Source organism: Ursus americanus, chromosome 12 (genome assembly GCF_024610735.1).
Source record: "Ursus americanus isolate L20-20 chromosome 12, mUrsAme1.1.p, whole genome shotgun sequence".
NCBI classification, from domain to species: domain Eukaryota; kingdom Metazoa; phylum Chordata; class Mammalia; order Carnivora; family Ursidae; genus Ursus; species Ursus americanus.
In genome coordinates, this window is record NC_142138.1 from 1,801,653 (window position 1) to 1,826,115 (window position 24,463).

The 24,463-nt window shown below is 48.3% G+C and overlaps 2 protein-coding genes across 2 annotated transcripts in view; both read left to right on the top strand.

Moving 5' to 3' along the window:
* The first annotated feature begins 37 nt into the window (after positions 1–37).
* Positions 38–16,031, top strand: C12H1orf50 (chromosome 12 C1orf50 homolog). Its single transcript, XM_045799812.2, has 5 exons — positions 38–163; positions 292–407; positions 4,833–4,919; positions 5,435–5,566; positions 7,108–16,031. Exons 1-5 carry the CDS (start codon positions 94–96, stop codon positions 7,303–7,305), a joined length of 603 nt encoding a protein of 200 aa, XP_045655768.1. The 5' UTR covers positions 38–93; the 3' UTR covers positions 7,306–16,031.
* Positions 16,017–24,463, top strand: part of TMEM269 (transmembrane protein 269) — a gene marked incomplete at its 5' end in the record, with an annotated part of 15,114 nt that continues 6,667 nt past the window's right edge. The window contains 5 exons of the mRNA XM_087866306.1: positions 16,017–16,152; positions 19,059–19,197; positions 23,023–23,120; positions 23,776–23,919; positions 24,385–24,387. Of these exons, the coding sequence (XP_087722432.1) occupies positions 16,017–16,152; positions 19,059–19,197; positions 23,023–23,120; positions 23,776–23,919; positions 24,385–24,387 (520 nt within the window). The remainder of the gene's footprint in view (positions 16,153–19,058; positions 19,198–23,022; positions 23,121–23,775; positions 23,920–24,384; positions 24,388–24,463) is intronic.

Consider the following 24,463-nt stretch of genomic DNA (forward strand, 5'->3'; position numbering starts at 1 on the left):
TGGTGGAGAACACGGAAGCTCCGCCCACGGGCCTTTATGCGCATGCTCTTCCAGCTCCTGACGCGAGCGCAGTAGGGAGGTGCAGGTGTTGTCATGGAGGCCGCTGCGAAGCTGGGGCAGGCGGAGGAGGTCCCCGAAAACCAAAGAGTTCAGCGGCTGACAGGTCGGGGAGGTTCGCGGGGAGGGAGTCCGGCCGGGGAAAGAAGCCCTCACGGAGCATCTAGTCTCCCGGGCTGCGCGGGAGGCCGAGGGCGGGCGCTCACGGGCGGTGTTCCTGGGTATGTGTCGCAGGAGCCCTGGTGGAGCGCACCTCGACCCCCGGCGGCGTGGCCCTGGTGAGCCCCTACCACACCCACCGGGCCGGGGACCCCTTAGACCTCGTGGCGCTCGCAGAGCAGGTGCAGAAGGTAAGGAGGTGCGGCTGTGGCAGTAAATAACCGTCTTCGTTCACGTTTGGCCCTGCGTCCTACGACTGGGACCTCACAACCACGTAGTGCGGGGTAACATTTTTGTCTGCATTTTACAACACGGGAAAACTGAGACCAAAGGCTCCTTCGGCTGCAGCATGTATAATCTCCTTTGCCGGGAGGTTTTGCACAGCGCTTTCAATATTCAGTATTTCATTTGGGCCCTCGGACAGCCCTGTAAGGTAGGCAGTGCCGAAGTTCTTCCTCCCATTTTACAGGTGAAGAGAAGTTTCCGTGGAAGTTTCAGGATTACTCTAACGCAGATTCTGCAGGGATGCATAGTCCACTTACTTTAAACTGCTTCTCATAAGATCTTTATCTGTGACCTGAATGCTTTTAGAATTTAACAACTTCTAGAAGAACAAGGGCTCTTACGTTTTGTCTTGTGCTTTCATTCACTGGACACAACATTCCCAAGCCCAGTGCTTATTGCCAAAAGTAAAAAAAGGAGGAAATGCGAAATAACAGAAAAAGCACTGGAAGTTTCGACACATGCGTGTTAATCCGACTTTTTATTTTATTTTTTTTTTAAGTAGGCTCCACACCCAGCGTGGAGCCCAACGCAGCTTGAACTCACCACAGTGAGATTAAGACCTAAGCTGAGATCAAGAATCTTTCTCTTAGCCAACTGAGCCACCCAGGCGCCCTCACCCCCAACTTTTGATATTAACTTGCATGTGACTTGAGGCAAATTACTTTTCTCTGGACTTCAGCTTCTTTTTAAAGATTTATTTATTTGAGAGAGAGGGAGAGTGCACACAGAGGGGGGAGGAGCAGAGGAAGAGAGACAGAATCTTCAAGCAGACTCCCCGCTGAGTACATTGTGAGGCTCAAACCCAGGACCCTGAGATCATGGCCTGAGCCAAAAATCAAGTGTCTCATGCTTAACCTACTGAGCCACCCAGGCACCCTTTGACTTCAGTTTCTTTATCCATAAAATGCGGGGTTTCAACTCAGAGAGCTTCTAGAGCTAAAGCTGTGAAAAATTCCATCCAGTTTTTACCAAGACTTCCAGTTGTAGAACCCTCTTCAGTATGTAGTGATAGAGGGCCCTGCTGCTTTAATGCTTCTGATATCCCTTCATCCTTGTATGTACTATGTCACATTTGGCCTTGGTTATATAAAGGTCTTTATTTTGCTTAATAAAAGGTCTTTATTTTGCTTAAAAATATTTAATTATTAATGTGCCCAAATTCCCTCACATATTTCTGTACTTCAGGGGTTTTTTGTTTTTTAAGATTTATTTATTTGAGAGAGAGAGAGAGAGCGCACGTGTGCGTGTGCATAAGCGGGTGGGGCAGAAGAAGAAGGAGAGAGAATCTCAAGCGGACTCCATGCTGAGCATGGAGCCCGAAGCAGGGCTTGATCTCATGACCCTGAGATCATGACCTCAGTTGAAACCAAGTTGGACGCTTAACTGACTGTGCCACTGAGGCACAACCCTGAGTTTTTTTTTTAATTAAGACATGTTTGAATGCTTAGGAAAGTGCCTTTGATTCAAACTTTGCGACTTCTCTTATCTATAGAGATGGGGAGCAAAGTACAACTTTTATGGATCAGGAGGATATGATGTGTCTGTTTAATTGGATCACTACTGGGAGAGAGGCACCCAGGCCCAAAGCTCAGGCATATATTTTCGTGGGTTACTGAACGACCATCATGTTTATTACGGTAGCCTGAAACAAAGACGGAACATTTTTGCCCTTCAGCATATAATCTAGGGCAATATAGAGGGTGCATTATTGTGCTCCTTTTTTCCACTATTATCAATATTGAGTAGCTGAAATAAAAACACTAGAGACAAAGATTGAATCAAGCATATTTACTGTGTCCTGAAATGTGCTTTCTAGCAGGACTGACTGCTGATATGCCATTTCAGTATTAATGTGTGTTGAGAAAGAGGTCTGGTATTAGGGCATGACATTTGGAATCAGACCGATCTCTGTTCACATCTTCAACTGCCACTTATTAGCTGTGAACGCTTGGACAGGTTGCTTCACCTCTCTGAGTATAGTTCCTAAAATGAGACTGAAGTTACCATCTCTAACTTCATAAGGTGTTATAAAGAACTAAATGAGATAATATATGTGAAGGGCCTCAGAGTGATTGGGGCCAGAGTTTGTGTTTAGTAACTGTAACTACTTTTCACCTCATTTCTGTTTGAATTAGGCTCTTTTGTTTACAAGGAAGAGATTTGCTGCTACCACCTTAAGAAAAAGACTAATAATGAAGCTACTCCACTCCTAACCTGGAACTGTCTTAGCTCTAGGAACCACGTAGTCTCTCCTTGGCTAGAAGGTGCCTCATTGTCTTCGGGACAAAATGCGGCACTTTCACCATGGGCCGTAAGGCCTTGCGTGATCCGGTCCCTGCCCCCTTCTTTAACATCCAGCTCACTAACTACCATTCAGACGCTTCCTCAGTTTTGTGCCTGGTTGGCCCTTTCCTTTTGTTCAGACCCAAGTCAAATGTCACATCCTTGGTGAGGCCTTGTCTGTAGAAGGCTATACCCCACCCCAACCAAATGACAGTATTATTAAATTGAATTTGCCTCCAGGCTACACACATATTCCAATCCCTACAGTCCTCATCACTCCCTGTTATTAAACCATTTACTTCCCTCACTTGTTACCTTTGATCTCCTTCTACCACATAATTATGGTTATTTCCTTCATAATAGCACATCATTACCCTGAGTCCGTGTAATACTAGCTCTGTTGTCTTTCTTGTTGGTGTCTGTGTTACTCACCAGAGCTGTGCTGTTCATTGTGGGAGCCTCTAGCCACAGACGGTTGGTGAGCACTTGGAATGTACGGTTTGTGCAGCTGAGAAGCGGAATTTTAAATTTTATGTAATTTTAACTAACATTTTAAAACCTGATAATTGAGGCAATTATTGGACACTTTTAAGCATATTTGGAACAAGCTGAGTATGTGAATTGACTCAACTGTAAATTTTATGGAGTCCAAACACAGGTTGAGTGATCAAAATTTGGCATCCCAGTTGACAGTGTGGGGATATAAAATATACACTTACTATGAAATATAAAATATCTCATTAACATTGTTTTATACTCATTACATGTTGGAATGATAATGGTTTTTGATATATTGGGTCAAATATATTATTAGAATTAATTTCACTTACTTTTACTTTTAACACAACTGCTAGAAAATTAAAAATTACATATGTTCCTTGATGATGTTCTAAAGGCCAGTGTACTAGGCTGTAATCGTGACAGAGGTAGGGGCCTCTTTCTCTGGTTTGCCGGTGCACCCCGGGCATGGCATGGTGTCTGACACAGTGGTTGCTCAGTCTGCATTTGTGGGACAGATAAATGATTGGCCTGTTTACCCAGCTGTTTATGTTTTCTCATGACACTGCCTTATACCTGACTTTCACCTTGAGCGTCCTTAACTAACTCTCTTGATATTTCTTAGTTCAAGTTTAACCTCCTAATTTCTTTTCCTTAACTTAATTGTATACCACTGGACATTAATCAGCTTTTCTTGAAAGTAAACTGGAAGTCTTTGACAAATTTCTGATGCCTGGATGGTCATCCTTCCTAGTACCTAAGTTGGTCACACCAGTCTCTCTGGCTTTGAAAATTATTTGATTTATTTTAAGCTATTTCTGTTGCCTTCAACTGCATTTCCTAGCACATGACAGGCGGTCTTCTATGTACATTATAGCTTTGTTGCAGGTCTACATCCTAGTGCTGTCTTTAAAAATACATTTGATGTAGCAATTAGGAGTGCAAATATAAGTCAAAATATGACTTAGGTTTGATGTAAATAATTCAGCCAAAGTGATGGTGAGATTAATTGGTAGTTTCTGTATATAGCTAGATTCCTGCGTAACAGGTGATAAGAGCCATATCACAAGTATCTTTGGATTTTTATTGTAAGTCCTGTCCCTGATTTCTGAAATACTTAAACATGAGAAAGTAGATGAGGCCTGAGGAATGAGTGCGTTTACTCAGGCAAAGAGTAAGGCGGCGAACATGTTAAATCAAGGAGAGGGCGTGTTCGGTATATTTGGTGGCACGTGAGAGCAGGGCATGTAGGAGGCCTGAAGTTCAGTGTGACTAGAATGTAGAGTGAAGAGGGGAGAAAGCTATGGGACACAGAAGAGAAGGAGGGCCTAGTTCTGTGCTGTGGGGCATGTCAGGGGAGGCTTCTCATAAGCGTGCTGTGGGGCTGAGTGGAAGATGAGGGAGAGGAGTGGGAGCTCACGGGGGATGGTGAGAAGAATTCTTTAGGCACAAGTGAAGATGCTGAGATGACTCTTCACGCTGGGCTCTAAATGACACTGTAGAAGTCTTATCCTTTTTCCACCCACCCTTTGGTTTTGTCTTACCTTTAGGCTGATGAATTCATCCGAGCAAATGCCACCAATAAACTGACGGTCATAGCTGAGGAAATCCAACATTTACAAGAACAAGCCAGGAAGGTAAGGGGCAGCTTGTAGACAAGCATTCATTTGCCTCATTTAATGCACAGAATTGACTGATCTTGATCATAATCATTTAACTTATTTGTCTTCCGTACCTCCTAGAAATACAGGAGTGTTGAGTGAAATAGAGTAGGCCCAAGAGGTGGGGTAGCAGATAAGCTTTTTCACCGGAGACAGTTTCAGTGAGGTAAAGCATTTTGAGGGGAAAAATAGGTTCTCAGTTATAAAAGAAATGCACTTACTACAGAAAAATAGGAAAGAAATTTAAAAGCCATTCATAGCCAGTCGTGTTAGACATTTTGAAAGATAATCCTTTTAAAGGCATTTTTACAGGTTAGCAGCAGTCCTAAGTTTTGTCTCTTCAGAATCATCTGGATCCTAGTAGTGACTAATTGCTAAGGGGGAGTGATTCCTAAGCATTGAGTAACTTCCAGATTTTGTCGGGGGTAATCACTGAGTGTGAGCACCTGTTACACGTGGTGCTGAACTTGTTCCATCCCTGTGGGTCTTAGGTGTTGGAAGATGCTCGCAGAGACGCTGATTTGCATCGCGTAGCTTGTAATATAGTCAAAAAGCCTGGCAGCATTTACTACCTTTATAAACGGGAGAGCGGGCAGCAGTATTTTTCTATTATTTCTCCAAAGGTAAGAACGTCTATTTTTTACTGGTAGAAGTGGCTACAGTTAGCTTTTGTTTATCACGGTCTTAACATACCATCGTGAAGAATTTGTCACTATTGAAACATCAACAAGTCCCCAGTGATATTTTATATTTCAGAGATGTTCTGCTAGATAGTAAGACAGTATTTAAGACAATTGATAAAATAAGTTGGGTTTGAATACTATTGAATTTTTTACTGAAGAATCCAGCTATTATTTTTTTCAAATGAATATGATACATCAAATTGAGGGCATAGTATGTTTCTTTTCTTCCTGTCTGTGAAAAAAATAAACCCTCGGTTGGTTATTTATTTATTTATTTTTTACAATAAATACTTTGGAACAACCAATAATAAGATTCTTTTACATTTGGATGAAATAAAGTACATTTTTACTTGACTATATATATTCTCAACTTTGGAAAATACCAGGCAGTGTTTCTGTTTGTAAAAAAATAATAGCTTCATCTTGCTAAAATAATAAATTTTAAAATTGTAAAAAAATAATAGCTTCATCTTGATGCTTCTGTTTGTTTAAAAAAAAAAGAAAAGTCTTCATCTTACCAACCAGTGATTGGAATATATAGAAAAATATCCAAAAGGAGGGACGCCTGGGTGGCTCAGTTGTTAAGCATCTACCTTCGGCTCAGGTCATGATCCCAGCATTCTGGGGTCAAGCCCTGCATCAGGCCCCCTGCTTACCGGGGAGTCTGCCTCTGCCTCTGCCTGCTGCTCTCACGCTCTTTCTCTGTCAATTAAATAAATAAATTTTTCTTTTTTGAAGATTTTATTTATTTATTTGACGGAGAGCACAAGCAGGGGGAGCAGCAGGCAGAGGGAGAAGCAGGCTCCCTTCTGAGCAGGGAGCCTGATGTGGGGCTCGATCCCAGGACTCTGGGATCGTGACCTGAGCTGAAGCCAGAGGCCCAACAACTGAGCCACCCAGGCGCGCCAATAAATAAATCTTAAAAAAAAAAAATCCAAAGGGTCACATGCCATATGAGTCTATGTATTTATAAAGTAATTTCAAAGCTTTTCAATTGTGGTAATGAACATTATATAAAAATCTCATGTTTTCCTGCCAAATATATGAAATAATGTTTATAACTGAATGGTATATACTTTTGAAACAGAATATATCCAGGCCAACCAGTAATGACCATTAATTTCCTAATAAGCAGAAATAAAATGAATTATTTAAGAGTTTTTAAAAAAATTTATTTTTGCACAAAAATCTTCTCTGGTCTTTGAGAAAATATAGGCATAAGAGTTGGTAAATGTTTTCTAGAAAATTGGAGGTGTTGTGAGCCCAGGCATGACTTAAAAAATACACATGAAAAATACACTTAAATTATTTCACAGCCCTATCTCTGTTAAGAGAGGTATCTGATGTGTGATGCAATGAGGATGATTCTGACTGGTCTCAAGCAAACAACCAAAAAAGAAATTCGTGGCATAAAATGAGGAAATGGACCCAATTTCTTTACCCCCTACCCTGATGAGAACTGACTCCTTTGCCTTCTCTAGGAATGGGGGACAGGTTGTCCACATGATTTCCTTGGTGCCTACAAGCTACAGCATGACTTGTCCTGGACTCCGTATGAGGACATTGAGAAGCACGATGCCAAAATCAACATAGTGAACAAGTTGCTAAGCCAGCCAGCGTCCTTGCCTCCAAGCACTGAACTCTCCTTCCAGGGACCGACTGAGAGTGGACACTTATAAATAGCTCTCACGGCAAGGACCTGTCACCTCCTTGTTGCCATCATTTTCTGCCTTGATGGGAGGTGGCCTGAGAATTGAGGTATTGTGGGTGAATCATGAACTTCTTGAATGGAGACCCTGTGTGGGGCACCTGGGTGGCTGGTTAAGCAGTTAAGCTTCTGCCTTTGGCTTTGGTCATGACCCTGGGGTCCTGGGATCGAGCCCCATGGCGGGCTCCCTGCTCAGTGGGGAGCCTGCTTCTCCCTCTGCCCCTCCCCCCACTCGTGCTTGCGTGCTCTCTCTCTCACCCTCTCACCTCTTCTCTCTCTCTCTAAATAAATAAAATCTTTAAAAAAAAAAGAAAGAAAGAAAAGGAAAGAGACCCTGCGTGAATATAAATGCTGTCGTTACTACTTTTTAGTTAGGATAGTAATGAATCCTGTCAGTCTCTTGGATCCTCTGTGGGTCACAGGTACCCAGCCAGTCACTTTCAGAGTATTGGCCAGTGTACTTTCCTTCTCCTTTATCTCCGTCTGTTCTCCCCAAGTCAGAATATTAGAAAAAGAAGAGTTTCTTTTTCCCACATAAAAGTTAACAAGGCATATTCCAGAGAGGACTGTTTTTCATCTTTTGTACCTGGAAGTGTTTGAGATTACTTTGGGGTTGAACATAGGGGGGGAAAAGGAGACAAAGCTTTAGAGAGACTCTTAACTGCAGAGAACAAACCGCAGGTTGCTGGAGGGAGGTGGGTGGGGGATGGGCTAGATGGGTGATGGGGATTAAGGAGGCACCTGTTGTGATGAGCACTGGGTATTGTACATAAGTGATAAATCACTTAATTCTACTCCTGAAACCAATATTGCACTACATGTTAACTAACTAGAATTTAAATAAAAACTTGAAACTTAAAAAAAAAAAAAAAGATTGGGTTGAGGCTAGTTAGCAGTTAGTACGGCTCCAGCACAGGACGGGGCTGGAACCTGACAGGGTCACCCAGGTCGTACTTGGTCACTCGTTTCAAAGGGGGCTGCTCTGTGGAGTCAGCTGCAAGTCTCTGGTGGGGATGTCCTTGGAGACACACGCACATATTAGTGGTACAGTAGTTGATTCTGACCACAGAAAGTCTCCCAGGTTTTCACAAGCTTCTGACCCGCCTGCTAGTGACACATTTTGAGCAGGTGCTTATTAGTGGTCTGTTGCCGCACACATGACCAGAAATGTGGTTTAAAACAACACATGTTTATGATTCCATAGTTTCTCTGGGTCAGGAGTTGAGGCATGCTTCCCTGGGCCCTCTGCTTCAGGGTTTTCACAGGCTGCAGTCTGATGTTTGGCCAGGGCTGGGTTCTCATCTGAAGGCTGGAAAAGGATCTGTCTCCAAGCTCACGTAAGTTGTTGGCAGAATTTCAGTTCCTCAAGGGTGCTGGACTGAGGTGGTTGACTGTTTACTAACAGACTATTCGCCAAAAACTGACTTCAGTTCCTTGCCACATGGGTCTCCCCGACATGGCAACTTGATGAAAGCCAACAAGGACGAGTCTGCCAGCAGGACGGAAGTTACGGTCTTGTGTAGGCTTCGTCACGGTAGTGCCATCTCATCCTTTTGCTGTGTTCTGTCAGTTAGGAGCAAGTCAGAGGCGAGTCCACACTCGGAGGAGGGAATTGCACAAGGGCATGAATACCAGAAGGCAGGAATCATTGAGCAGGTCTTGGAATCCCTGCCACAGTGCTCAGCTGAGAGGGAGAAAAGAAGGTCCTGGATAAAAGAGGCAGTACTACCAACTGGTTAAGCATGGTAGGGTTCAAGTCACAGATTGGACTTGACTCTCAGCTCTGACAAGATAACCTCCCCAGCTGGCATCCCCGCTTCCTCCTGGATCCCTTCTCCAGTCCATTCTGCATACAGTCATCAGCTTGATCTTCTTGTTTTATTTTAATTTTTTTAAAAGATTTTATTCATTTGACAGAGTGAGAGAGCACAGGCAGGGGGAGTGGCGGGCAGAGGGAGGAGGAGAACGGGCTCCTGCAGAGCAGGGGGAGCTTGATGTGGGACTTGATCCCAGGACCCCGGGATCATGAACTGAGCCGAAGGCAGTCGCCCAACCAACTGAGCCACCCGGGCGCCCCAGCTTGATCTTTTTAAAATACAAATCCCCCCTCACTCGACATTTCCTAACCACTGGAGCAAAAAAAAGAACAGTTCGAAAAAAAGTTCCTGCGGTTCAATAAGGTGCACTTCCCGCACTGACCACCAGGGAGTGCCATTGCTCTTTGCGGCTTCAGCCAATGACCAAGCTTGGGGAAAGTCTGTGGCAATGCGGTGATTTTGGAGGTAGCATTTCAGAGTGGGGAACTAGGACCCATTGGTTATAGACAATAACCATTTTCCATTCACCCATCCATCTACCCATTCAACCTCTTTACAAGTATGAAGTGCCTTCTAGGTTCCAGGTTCTGGAGGATAACACAGCTGAGTAAAACAGACACCTGTGTCCAGGGAGCTCTCAGTCTAGTGTGTGTGTGTGTGTGGGGGGGGAAACCAAGTCAACAATTACCGTGTGGTGTAAAAAAAGGCTGTGATAGTGGTATGCGTGCAATATGGAGCGCCATGGAAGGGTACCTAACTCAGCTTGGAGAATTAGGGAAGACTTCTTAGAAGAACAGACACCCACTTAGGTATTGAAAAACAAACAAGAGCTGGAGCTTGATTGGTGACTTCAACTGTCCTCCATAGAAGTGTCTTTGGAGTTTGGCATAGGGTTCATTTCTGGATGGCGTTTATTTGTGAGTGAAGAAAGGAGTATCTATTTAGCAAGCCATATTAACCAAGCCAGTCCCAGCAGGCAGGAGGGCTGGAGTGAGGTATGTGCTGGCTAGAGGACTCTACGTCTAATAGCTAGAAGATAAGTAGACAAAGAATGGGAGGAAAAGGGATTCCAGACTAGAAGCAATATGACATCTGGGGAATTGCAGCCAATTTAAAGTGAAGAATGGGGGCCAGGGGCTATGGGAGAAGGCTTAATTGAAAGATTTGGGGTAGGGAGTTGGTAATATTGGCCTTGGATAAACCTCTTGGCGGTTGGCATCTTGGATTTGATGAAGTATGGCATTTTGAAGCTACGACAGATTGCATCTTGTTAATTAATAGGAATGATGGGGGATGAGTGAGAAGAAAACTCTCAGATAATGCTTGAATTTTTGGCTTGAATGCCGATATGGGTGATGGAGATCCACTCAACAAAATATGGAAGGGGGAAACATCCCTGATGTTTCCCAGAAGGCTGACCAATCTATATTTGCTTTATTAGCCCACCATGCTGGCCCTGTCCAGGTTCAGGTGTGAGTAGCAGTTGACTGCATCTCCCTTTCTCCATCCTAGCCGTCTGGAAGGAGGGTTTGCTGTGTCCTTACATTCTCAGGTTATCTGTCTACAGGCATTGAGAGTATTGGTATTGTAGATACAAAGATGATAAATACTGCTGAGTGAGATTTTATTCTGCCAAGCATATCCCTTATCTGATTTAATTTTCACATAACCAACCATCTAGGAGGTATATAGTATCCCTGTTTTATTTTTTTTTTAAGATTTTATTTATTTATTAGAGAATGAGAGAGCAAGAGAACAAGCACAAGTAGGGGCTAAGGATAGAGGGAGACAGAGAAGCGGACTCCCCACAGAGCAGGGAGCCCGACGTGGGGCTCAATCCCAGGACCTCAGGATCACGACCTGAGCCGAGACAGATGCTTAACTGACTGAGCTACCCAGGCACCAATAATATCTCTGTTTTAGAAAGCAGGAACATCTGCCCAAAGATTAAGCAAGAGGCCCATGGTTATATAGATCAAACAGTCCTGTTTGATTCAAGTCTGACCATAACCAGTCCTAGGGGATCCCAACATAGAGGTGTAAGGGAGTTAAAACACAAAAGTGACAGAGTAAGCTGTGCTTCTGGGATGCTCTTGGAGTCGTTCGCTTGGGTGTATAGTGATGAGCCTGGAGGGGATGTACGTCAAGGCCCAGGAAGATAAGTAACTTACCTAAGGTCATATAACGCCCAAGCAGCGGAGCCCTTGTTTCCGGCGTTAAAGCCTGCAAACCCCCCACGCACAAAATGGGGTTCAGCCCTTAAGGAGCTGGAGCTTGGGGGGAAGGAGCTCCTAAGTGCCCAGAGTAATTATTTATAAAGAAGCTTCTGATTCAGCAGACCACCCTCTACTTGAAAGCTTTTTTCTTCATTTTGATTTGGGATATTAGCATCGCCTGCTTTTTTTCTGACTTCGCTGACTATACCTTTTCTGCCTCCTGACACCTGGCTTTTGGATTGCTCTGGGGCCTATTCCTTAGCCCTCTTTTCTGTCTCCCTCTTAGGTGATCTAATCCATCCCCACGGATCCCATACCACCCCTGTGCTGCTGGCTCACTAGCTTGCCGCCAGCCCTGATCTCTCCCCAGCTTCATGCAGGCTTGTTTATCAACAGCTTCACCTGATGTCATTACAGCCCTAACGTGCCCAAACCGAAAGTTTTGAATTCTGCCCCAGACGTGTTTCATCACCAGCCCCTCCACTGCCGTCAACACCTAGCTCCCTCTGCTTTTGAGGCCAGAAGTCTAAGTCATCCTCGATTCTGCTTGTTCTTCCCACAGCAGTCAGCAAGTCTTCTCAGCCGTCTTCAAAATATATCCCAAATCTGACAGCTTCTCACCACCTCCACCCCGACCCCTCGGGCCAGACCACCGGTGTCTCTGGCCTGGACTAGTGCAGCGGCCTCCCAGCTCACCTCCCTGCCTCCGTTCTCACCCTGCTTCGGTCTAGCTCCACAGAGCCTGGGAGCATTGTCCTTTACAAGGAGAATTCGGGTCATAACCCCGCTCTATAAAAATGACCCAAGAATTTCTCATTACACGAATAGAATCCATGCCTCTTGCCAAGGTTCTGTGTGATCCATCCTTCTCTGCACTCGCCCTGTTCCTGCTGACCTTGTCCTTTGAACAAATCAAGCTCATTTCTGCTTTGGAGGCTTTACGTTTGCTCTTCCTGCCTAGAACATCGCCCCCAAGAACTTAGCCTGGTTTGTGGCTTCTCATCATTTAGGTCACTGCTCGTGTTATCACTTCACTGATCACCCTGTCAGAAATACCAGCTCCTCTCACGTCCAAGTAACTGCTCACCCTGCCTTGGTTTCCATCGCCCTTTTCGTGAGCAGACAATATTTGTTGCCTTTCCCCCACACTTGAGGGTAAGTTCTGTGCGGACAGAAACAGTGTCTGTCTTGTCTACTGCGCTAGCCCTAGCACATAATAAATACTCCGGCAGTGTATGAATGGAGGGACGTCTGTATCTATAGACTAAGTCAGTGTCATTAACAGAAATATCGTGTGAGCCACACGTATGATTTTAAATTTTTAAGTAGCTACATTAGAAAATACAAACAGGTAAACTTAATAATGTATTTTATCTCACCTGTTGTATCCTAAATGTTAACATTTCAACAAATAATACTAAAAAATTATTACTGCGTTATTTTTTTATATACATATATATTTTTTGAGCTAAGTATTCAAACTCTGGTATTTTTTACACCGACAGCACATCTCAATTCAGACTAGCCACATTTTAGGTGCTTAAGAGCCATATGTGCCTAGTGGCTACCATATTAGTACAAGTGTAGACAGTCGACCTTTCCTGCTCTTGTTCTCTACTTCCTTTGCAAGATCCAGAACAGAAGGAAGCGAGAAACTTTTTTTTTTTATGTTATGTTAGTCACCATACAGTACATCATTAGTTGTTGATGTAGTGTTCCATGATTCATCGTTTGCATATAACACCCAGTGCTCCGTGCAATACGTGCCCTCCTTACTACCCATCACCGGCCCAGCCCAACCCCCCACCCCCTCCCCTCTGAAGCCCTCGGTTTGTTTCCCAGAGTCCATAGCCTGGAAGCGAGAAACTTCTGACAGATGGGGACACGTCTTTTGTAGCTACTCTTACTTCCTCTCCCTCCTCAGAAGGAAGCCTTGGGGATGTCCAGGCTAACAGAGGCGTGATCGTGTCCTTAGAGTAATAATGAAGATGATAATGACTGAGCTGCTACTCTGTGCTGAGCGCTTCGTTTAGTTCACACAACAAGCCCATTTTGCAGATCAGGAAGTGGGTTCAGGAAAGCAAAGTAACCCGTTCAGATTTACACATCTGGTAGTGTTAGAGCTGCAACGTGAACTTGGCTGAGAGTTAAAGCCAGCGTTAGAGTTAGTATGCTGTAGTTTTCAATCTGCCACTAATGGTCCGTGTGGCATGGACAAAGTAAGGTAGATACGAAGGACAGTAGGAAGCTGACCTGGCTCTTGGACTTGTTGCCTCCATCTTCGTTTTCTCTTTTCGTTTCTCAGGCACCTTAGGTCTGACTTCACTGTTGGGCTGTGTTCCCGTCTCAGCTCCATCAGTTATGAGAATCAACAAATCCTCCATTTCCTCTTCTGGAGAATAGGAATGCTAATACCAATGTCGAGAGCATTTGAGAACGTCCAGTAAGATGATGATGATATCTGTAAAGCATTGAGCACAGTGCAGGGGGCTAGTCGCCACTCAGGACACGCTCCTCTTTCCCCTCCAGGTTGCTAGGAGAAGCAAAGTGTCACTTGACCACCCAACTCCACCCCTTCTGTTGCTTATTCTTCTGTGGGGTCTTGGGAGCCATTGCCGTTCTAAGTCCACTTAGGGCAGGTGGGAGGATGTGGGGCAGGTGTCAGAACTTGTGTCTGGGAACCTACCCAACACTAACAAGCTTCTTTCTGTAGCACAGTATTCTTCCAGTTGCCAAATTAAGACACCTCGGACAGGCTCCTACCTTCTCCTTCTCATTCTTCTCCCCCACCCTTGGGATGCTTTTCACAACAGCTCCTAGTCCGGCTCCTTCCTCCCATTCCCTTCTGTTGCTGTCCAGCCGTATGTCCTTTCTCCCGCCTGCCTCATCTCTCCTGCAGCATTACAGAGCCTTCTTCCACACTAGTTGCCAGAATCATCTTTCTAAACCAACCTGACCATGTCACTTGCCTACTTTAAACTATTTTCAGGACAGTGTAAATTACTCGGCTTGTCATTCATCCAACGAATACTGGGGTGGGATGGGAGGACTTACCATATGCCTAGGCAGTTCTTATAGATGCAAAGATACAGTAGTGAACCAAACAGCAAATGCCCTGTCCTGGGGGCCCTTCACAGTCTGGACCCCGGCCACCCTCCACAGCCCTATCTTCCGCAAAACCCTTCCAGCCAACCTCCCACCAGCTGTGAGCTCCTGTCTCTTCACCTCCCCAGCCTTCCCTCGCTGCCCACGATGGAGAGACCAGTCCCCTCCCCCCAGATCCCTCCATTCCCCAAGGCGCCCAAGTGTGGCCTAGGCTCTTCTGCAAATTGAAGCCCCTCTTTCTGCCAGCTAGAGCCCCCTGCCCCTCCCCTGTCTCCCGGGGATTGTGAGCTAAGAGCCAGGGGTAAGAGGCTTGGGACCTGTGCGGCTCCCCCAGGCCCCGGCTGGCCCGCTCCACCGCACAGGAAGCGGGTTAAGAGTGCTGCCCTCACCCCACCCAGGAATGTCTGGTCCCCAGGTAGGCATCCGACGCAGCACACATCCCTCCCCAGAGTGCTGTCAGCCACCAGACCCCCGGGGTAGGAGGGTGGAGCCATCCGGGAGCCCAGCCAGGCTCTCTCTCTTCCATCTTCTCGCGCAGGCTGGCGTCTGGGACGCTGCTGTAGCCCCGTGGGGCGGGACGCGGGGGACCCCGGGAGGGGAGGGGGCGTGGCTGCGTGTGGCGGGAGGGGGCCTGCGGGGCTGCGCGCGGTGTTGGGGGGCGTCTCTAACGGGGGTGGCTGTGCCCCGAGGCCCAGCGGCTGCCGGAGCGCCCGCCGAGCGCAGGGCCACTGTAGTTTGCGCCGGGCTTCCACGCACAGGAGCTGCTCGGCCTCGGGGCCATACACCCCTCTCCCCTGTCCTGCTGCCCACAGTCCCTGCGACCTGCAGGTCCTGCTCGCTGCTCTGCCCTTGCTGCCCTCAGGGCTGCCTTCCTTTTCTTCCTTTTCTCCCCTCCACTCCCAACCCTATCTGACCCAGACACCTCCTGGCCAAACGCCACTGCGATGCTACAGGGTCACATGGGCATATCCCCAACTGTGGGCTCCCTGACCACCCCACTGCACCTCCAGTCACCAGCCCCCCCTCCGCCTCCCTGGGATCCAGCCGCCTCATTGTGCTTTGGCACCTTTCTCCGCTTTGCCAGGAGCCCGCCCCCCCTCCTCCTTGGAGACCCTCCCTAAATACCGCATCAGTGAAGCCTTCCCCTGCCGGCCGGTGGACTTAGTCTGGCGTTCCCTGGTGTGCCCACAGCACCGGGACCTCCCCTGTCCAGCACGACCCTCGCCACAGGGCCTTCATGTCCCTACACGGATCTGCCTCCCCTACCAGACTCCTTGCCTCTTGAGGATGCAGCCGAGCTCTTGTTCTCTCTGCCCCCAGAGCACAGCCCTGGCCCGGAGCAGGCATCAACACATGTATTTAGAAATGAGTAAATGGAAGATCGTAAGCGTTGGGTAGATGCTGGGTGTGCTGAGGGTCTGGATTGTGGAGAGTTCATCTGAAAAGGCCTCTTGGAGGACAGACTGAGCAGGCTCTGGCAGGGGAGAGGTGTGACTTGGTGCAGTATCTCGGGGAAGCACCAGTGACATACGCTACCAACTTAACAATCCTCGAAAAACTTCTATTGTCAGGCCTCATGCTGGGCACAGGGGACCTCAGCCTGCGCTCAAGTTGCTTCCCCTGTAGTAGAGGAGGAAGACAGGATAGGCCGTGCCAACGCAGAGTGCCAGGTGTCACACGGTGAGCACACGGAGACGCGGCAGTGTAGAGGAGCACCTGGCTCCGGGGGGCGGGGGCAGGCTTCCTTGAGAGCAGGGGGAAAACCAGCACGAGGGGCAGAGAGGAGGCTGACGGCCGAGCCGGCCTCCTCACGAGGGCCTGGACACCAAAGGAAAGAGACAGACTCCATCCTGGGCGCCTGGGGAGCCACGGCCAGCTTGCACAAAGTGGGGGAGTGATGGGATCTAGTCCTGCAGGCCACTGCCCAGCAACGCCTCAGCTCAGACTCCCTCATCCAGAAGCCTTCTCTAAGCCCCCTGTCAGGCTGGACCCCTCTTCTATGCTCCCCTGGCAGCCTGGCCACCTCCACTTTTCTATGCAGGGTTGAATACTTCTGCTCTACTGAACTCCTTGAGACATGAGACCAGCTCTTAATCTTCTCCATGTCCCAAGCACAGAGGCACTCAATCTTGCTCATGACCAAATGTTCGCTGCATGAATGGATTGCTCCTTTTTCCTCTGGATTTCTAGAGGTCCACATCCTTTCATACCCAGGACCTGTGCAGTATGCTGAAAATGGCATTTAATTGGGAAAGAGGAGGCCAGATTCAAATCCTGGCTCCATCATTCACTGGGACAAGTCACTTGACTATCTTGAAAACTCCGTTTCCTCTCCTGTAAGATGAACAGAGTCTGGGAGGCCCCCATGCATGCAGGAGTCTTGTCTCCCTGAGTGGACTGGACGTGCCAGGAAGGTTTTCCCCAGCACCTAGCTCAGTCTGAGCTTGCGGGGAGCACAGTGCTCAGTGATGTTGGTTGGTAGACAGCAGAGTGCAGAGTAGAGGGGAAAGAACACTTCAGGCGACGTCGTAAGTCCTGTTCTGCCACTTCTGGTGTGATTTTGAGCAAGCTGCTTCCCCTCTCTGAGTCTTCTTTGCCTTAGCCTGCGAGTAGGGATAGTAGCCCTCACCTGGCCGACCTCACGGGGCCAATGGAAACCATAGATGTAAAAATGTCTCCCGAATGAAAGGGGTAGTACGGTAGATAACTGATCATTAATTAAAAAAATAACTGAGGTGGTGCCGATGTGGTGTGTCTGGTACTTGGTAGAAACGCCCCGGGTATGTGCTGACCACCTCTGAGGGGCAGAGATGCCGGCGTGCTGCTGTCCGAGCAGGGCTGGGCTGGGCTGGGTGCAGAGCTGTTTGCTCTTGCCGGGGTCAGCCCTGAGGCCTGGGAGAGCCTGGGAGGGGGGCTCCAGGGGAGGGAGTAGGCAGCCAGCCCTTGGCTCCCCTCCCCTCCCCCATTTCTCAGCCAGCATTCTTCCCGTCTTAGGTTTGGAGGGGCCCTCACGTGAGAGGGTCTCAGGAGTCCCGATGGCCTTGGCGAATGAGACAGGCCTGGGGGAGCAATGAGCCCCACGGTGCTGCCCTGAAAAACTCCCAGTTCCAAACTCCAAGCCCAGCCCCTCCCGGCCTCTGACATCTTGGTGGCCGGGTTTATGGGAAAGGACCATCATTTGTCTTAACTCTTGCCCAGAGCAGAGGGGCCTGGGGCTAGACCCAGGCTGAGCGGAGGCAGAGGCTCGGCTTCCTTCCTCTAAAATGAGGGAGGATTCAATGAGGAGAGCACCTTGGAACTTGTTTATTTTTCTCAGGGGCAGGGGTGCCGTTTGTGGGTAGCGTGCCTGCAGCAACGAGCCCCTGTTCCAGAGAGCGCGGGGCTCCGTCTCCGAAAGAGACTTCGTGTCACAAGCAGTCTGTGTGTAAGACTTCGTGTCACAAGCAGTCTGTGTGTACGGAGCGCGTGTTTGGTCTTAGAGGAAGAGCAGAGCCAGCCAGGCCGTGCAGACGGGCAGGGCCACCTGCTTCCCCGAGGCGCAGAGGGGCTGGGCAGCGTGAGGGGCCCGGGCAGGGCCGCCGCCCTAGGCGAGGCTGATGCTGCCCTGCAGGGCTGGCCGAATGAGCCCCTCCTTGGTGTCCTAGCCCACAACCTCCTCCTGCCTGGAGCCACGCCCCCAGCTGAGGGGCCCCAGACTGAGGACCCGGGAGGCGGCGCTACCTCCTACTCACCCACACGTGCCTTTGAGCCTCTCGGTTCTCTGAACCCCAGTTGCTTCATTCATAAAATCACGATAGCACTGCCTTCTGAGGTCGTCAGGGTCAGGAGAGAGAACATAGTGGAAGGTGCTTGTGAACTATTCTGTGCTGTCCATGTTCATGTCTCATTTCTTGCCTCTTCCCCTGTTGGAGCTGGGCCTGCTGTTCCGGTCGGGGCCTGTCAGAACCAGGACCTCGGGGCACCCCAGCGGCAGCCCGGTCCTGAGGGAGTGAGCACGGCCTGCGGGACAGAGGAGGCTGACTCCACAGCGGTCTCTTCTGTGCTTTCTACCCCGCAGGGAGCCTCTCACCCCTGGGCTATTCCTGGGAGGTGAGGGGGTTGCCCCTTCCCAGGGTTCTTTCTTATTCCTCTGGGGCTCACCCCACCGGAATAAAAGTATTAAAAGTAACTTTGTCATTTTTTTTTTTAAAGGGCTCACCTCTGACAACAAGTTCATCTCTCAGATGGGGGAAGGGCCCATACCCCTTGTCCCCTGGGCCACGGGGGTACCAGGAGAGTCACCACGTGGGCTGAGGGAGGTCTGCACCAAGGCAAGGGGTACAGTCAGAGGGAGTGGAAACTGGTTGTGTGGGCTCACGCGCTTTGCTGGTGAGCTTCCCCAAGACACTCACCCTCAGCACCTCTGTCTTTACCTCCTGGTCTCTTCCATCCGCCTCCCGTCTCTCTCATTCCAGTCAGTGAACCAGTGTTGGGAGGGTGCGGTTCTGGGATGAGGTCCAGCGAACAGGAACTGCCTGGTCCCTGGGAGCCTCTTTTGGGACTCCTTGACCTTGGGAAACCCCTTGCCCCTCTCCCCTGAGCCCTAGATCAGTGCACCAGTTTCTTCCTGAACAACGACCAGAGCTGTCTCCAGATGAATGAATTTTCCTGGAAGGATGTTACCAATGCCTTGTCCCTGGCCAACCTGATCCTGGGGCTCTTCTCCATCTTCTGCAGCTTCTGCAAGTAGGTCTGGGGCCCAGCAAGCTCCTAGCCAAGAGCTGGAGCCACTGGCATGAGGGAAGGAGAGGGGAGCCTAGCGAGCCGGGCACTGAGGCACAGGATCAAGGGGGTCAGGAGAAAGTGTAGCGGGTTGGGAGTCAAGGGATCAAGATCCTAGCCTCAGTTCACCCACCAACCTGATATGTGAATTTGGCTAGGTCATATCCCTGAGCCTTGGTTTCCCCATCTCTAAAACAAAGAGCTTGCACTGTGATCTCTATAGTTCCTTCCAGCTATGGCAGTCTAGAATGGTTTTTATGAGAAAAATCAAGAGATTCTGTTCTGGCGGCCCTTACGTAATCCTTGGGTAGGCAGGTTGCCGTTTGAAATTTTTGATTCTTAAAATAGAACATATGTGGGGAATATTTACAATTAGCACTATTGTGGAAAATCTGAGACATGTATATGGGCCCCTAAAAAGCAAAGCAAATCATATTTTGTAAGCAAATTATAAATCGAATCATATTTCAATGCCTTCACAAATCAGTTCTTTAAAGAGAAATCCCTTATAACACAGATATCCTCCTCCTAACTGATTCTCTATAACCATCAGCATGTGACTTCTCTGGATCCGTTTCTCATCCATAAAATAAGATGATCTTACCTGATGATGTTTGAGTTCCCTTCCAGTTTGAAAATGTTATGACTCTCTAAGTCTGGATTTGTGGAGTCTTATAAAGTAGAACATACCTGCTGCAGAAAATCTCTGTTGTCTTAGTTCAGTCTAAGCTTCTGGGAGTGTAGTTTTTATGGCATGATGGTGAACCCAGTTCCCTGTGGACACATAGGTATGGTTCCAAAGGAAGGTGGTGCTGAGGTTGTTTAGAGACGGCTGAAGTCTGGGGTCAGGCTCTCTGCTTCTGCTTGGCCATCCAAGCACTGCAATGAGGGTGTCGACGCAGGAATGCAGCTGAGGGCAGCCTTGCCTGAGACGCCAGTGGCTGCTTTCAGAGGGGTCTGGGAGCATGTGCTGGCTACAGCATGGAATCCTCGAATGTAGGGTCTGCAAGAGATCTTGGAAATCATTGAGAGCATCAAAATACGTGAGATGAAAATGGATAGAACCGCAAGGAGAACTCGACAAATCCATTATCATAGTTGGATATTTCAACACCCCTCTATCAGAAATGGACAGATCCGGGGGCGCCTGGGGGCTCAGTTGTTAAGCGTCTGCCTTTGGCTCAGGTCATGATCTCAGGGTCCTGGGATTGAGCCCCGCATCGGGCTTCCTGCTCAGTGGGGAGTCTGTTTCTCCCTCTCACTCTTCTTCTGTGCTCTCCCTCTGTCTCTCTCAAATGAATAAATAAGAAAAGTTTTTAAGTAAATTAAAAAAAAAAAGAAATGGACCGATCCCGTCGGCAGAAAATCAGGAAGGAGATAGTTGAACCGAACTGCACCATCAATCAACTGCATCTCATTGATGTTTATAGAATATCTCGTCCAATAACAGCAGAATACACGTTCTTCTCTTCACGTTCAGGCTATAAGATTGCATTTAAATTTAAAAGACTAGAAATCATACAAAGTATGCCCTTGGACCACATGGAAGTAAAGTAGAAATCAGTAACAGAAAGATAACTAGAAAATATGTGGAGGTTAAACAACATAATTCTAAGTAATACATGGATTAAAGAAGAAAATATTTTGAACCAAAAGAAAATGAAAGTACAGCTTATCCCAATTTGTGAGACGTGGTAAAAGCAGGGGTTAGAGGTTAATGTGTAGCACTGAATGCATACACTGGAACAGAAAACTGCTCTGTGAAGGAGGACGTCAGGAGAATTAGAAGACAAAAGCTGCAAGCTGGGAGAAAGTATTTGCAAAAGGTACATCTGATAAAGGACTATAATCTAAAGTAGACAAAGCTTAAAAACTCATCCATAGGAAAACAAACAATTAAAAAATGGGCCAAGAACCTGAACAGACACGTCACCAAAGAAGACCTACAGATGGCAAATAAGCCTGCGGAGAGACGCTCCACACCACGCGTTATCAGGGAGATGCAATATTATATTTAAATAAAATAATAACTATTAAAATAATTAAAATAATGAGATACCGCTACATACCTATCACCAAAGCAGTTGTCCAGAACACCGAGAACACCAACTGCTGGCGAGGGTGTGGGGCAACAGTGGGGGTACAACATGGTGCCACCACTTTGGAGGACAATTCGGCAGTTTATTACAAACCGAAACATATTCTTTCCGTGTGATCCAGCAAGCACACTGGTATTTATCCAAATGAGTTAAAAGCTATGTCCACACAAAAACCTGCAGCTGGATGCTTACGATGTTTTATTTATAATTGCCAAAACTTGCAAAGCAACCAAGATGTCTTCTAGTAGGTGAACAGATGGATAAACTGTGGTATTTCCAAACAGTGTTACGTAGTGCTAAAGAAAAGAGCTACCAAGCCATGGGAAGCCATGGGAAGCCATGGAGGATCTTCAGCGCGTGTTACCAAGTGAAGGAAGTCAATCGGAAAATGCTACGTACTGTATGATTCCAGTAGTACGATGGGATACTCTGGAAAGGCAAAACTCCGAAGACAGTAAAAAGATCCTTGGTTGACAGGGGTGGGTAGGGGGAAATGAAGAGGAAGAGCACAGAGGATTTTTAGGACAGTGGAAATGCTCTGCATGATACGATACTGATGGCTACCTGTCATCACACATTCGTCCAAAACTATAGAATGTGCAACAGCGAGGGTGAGCCCTAAGGTGATCTACGGACTTTAGGTGACTATGATGTGTCAGTGGAGGTTCATCCTTGGTATGTACCAAGAATGTACCGTTCTGGTGAGTGATATTGCTAATGTGGGAGGCTATGCGTATGTGGGGGCAGGGGGTATATGCGAAATTTCTGTACCTTCCTTTCAATTTTGTTGTAAACTTAAAACCTCTCCAAAAAGATAGTCTTAGAAAAACTGAAAAGAAGGGAGATATAAAATCAATGATGTATGGTTTCCACCTTAGCAAACTAGGGCGGGAGGAAATGCAAATTAAGTCCAAAGTAAGCAGAAGAGAAGAAATAATAAAAATGAGAGCAGCCATCAATGAGTTGGAAAATAAAAAATCAGTAGAGAAAATCAATGAAACCAAAAGCTGATTCTTCGGAAGGATCAATAAAATTGACAAGCCTCTAGGCCGGCTAACCAAGAAAAATGAAGAAAAGAAGAGAAGACACAAAATGCCAATATCAGAAATGAAGGAGGAGCCATCACTACTGATCCCATGGACATTAAAGGTATAATAAAGGAAAATTATGAACAACTCTATAAATTTGATAGCCTAAATGAAAATGGACCAATTCCCTAAGTCATAAGTTAACAAAACTTGCATTAGGAGAAATAGATAATCTAAATAGGCCTGTGTCTATTAAGTCATTTGGCACAAACCCCTCATTTTACAGATGGAGGAAGAGAGGCCTAGAGATGTAGGAGTGACTTATCTGAGAATCCCCAGTGAGATGGTTGCAAAGGCTAGAACATAGGACCCCTGTGCCCTCAGATATGCCTGGGGTTTAGAGCTGGAAGGGACCTTACTGATCATCTAGGGGGCTCAAGGCACCCCTTTAAGACTGTGGGTTGAGAGTATGGCAGGGGTGTGTGTGGTGTATAAAGCAGAGTATCTCAGAAAGAACGCGAGCTTGGGGAACATGCAGGGCAGGGGTGTGTGCACGTGTGCAAGTGGAGGAAGCGTGGTGGTGTACTGGGCGGATGTGGGCGGTTGGCCAGGGGAGGCCACGGGAGAGCCGTCCTGCTCGGGCCTGCTGCCGTACACTTCAGGAGATGCCACTGTGCCTCGTGGATGCTTCTCATCAGCTTTCTGTTAGACACGGCAGTTGGGGCGATAACCAGACACCTCAGCCTCTGCTCCAGGTCAGGTGAGTCCAGGCCCCAGACCCCTGCTCCCGGACCCCAGGAGCCCCATCTCAGGTCACCACTGCCCCCCTGACATCCAGCAGGTCTCCGTCAGTCACCACCCCTGTTCACAACCCTCCGAGGTTGGCAGAAGCCGCCCCAGGGCCGTCCGGGAGCCCCGTAGTCTAGAGCTGGCCCTCTGCCCGCTCACGCGTTAGCCTCGGCCAGCCTTGCCCCGGCCGTTTCCTTATCTGCCCGGCCTCCCTTTTGGGGCCGATCCAGGGATCGGGAGGGGCTGGTGGCTACGGTGGAGGTGGTCAGGAGTGGGGGAATGAACCCTCCCCCCAGCAAAGCAGCTGGTTCAAAATACAAGAAAATATTTTCGCATAAAATTTGGCTTGAAAAAGGGTTCCATAGCCTGTCAGTTTGCATCCAGCCGCAGTCCAGTCCTGGAGGCTAAGGGTGGGAAACTAAGACCCGAGAGGGGCAGACTTGTCTAAGGCACACGGTCAGCGTGAGGCAGAGCCAGGAGGAGCCCCTGTCTTTGATCCCCGGGGGAGCAGCTGTGGCTCGCCGGGACCTCAGACCCTGTGTGGCCCCCCCGGCAGCTCCCCCACCAGAGTGGACTGAGGTGTGAGACAAATGGGAGTAAGTTCTAACCTTGGCCTTCTGGAGCAGGAGTGGAGCTGAATGACTTCGCGGTCTTCACCACTTTCGGCCTGGCCTCAGCCCTGCTCCTGGGTGTGGACGGGCCTCTGAGTGGGTTCCTGGCTGTCATCTATGTGTTAGCTGCTACTTTCCGCCTGTGTTTTTATTCAACCGGTGAGCGAACCCCAGCTTCGCAGCTGAGCGTCGGGAGCCAGGGAGGGGGAGCTGTTGGATGCCAGAAGCCTGGGGGGCAGTCACTGACTCCTCCCCCTCCTTTGTGGGGTCCCTCTGCCTTCCTCCGTCTGCGCCCCAGGCCCCCTGAAGGCTGCGAGCTGCACCGGCAGGGCCCTGGGGAGGGGGGGCAGGGGCCTGTGGTCCTCTGACCAGCTGGGCCTTTTCCTCATTGTGAGACCTTTAGACGGTTCACAGAGACTCGCAGCATCTAGAAGTAGAGGGCGTCCTCCAGTTTTCCACAGCACATGGAGACATGGAGCTCTGCCACGGGCGGTGGGCCTGCCCAAGGTCACAGTGCAAGGGAGGGCAGATGCCGACCCGACGACCTCAGGAGACCCTTCTACAGAGCCGTGCTCGGCGCCGGGGCTCACGCCTGCTGCTGGCGGCCGGCCTCCGCGTGGGGAGCAGGTGCAGAGCCCACGCGTCATCTCTGTGAACAGCTCCGAGCCTCACGCCAGCCGCTGCTGCACGCAGGGGGCATTTG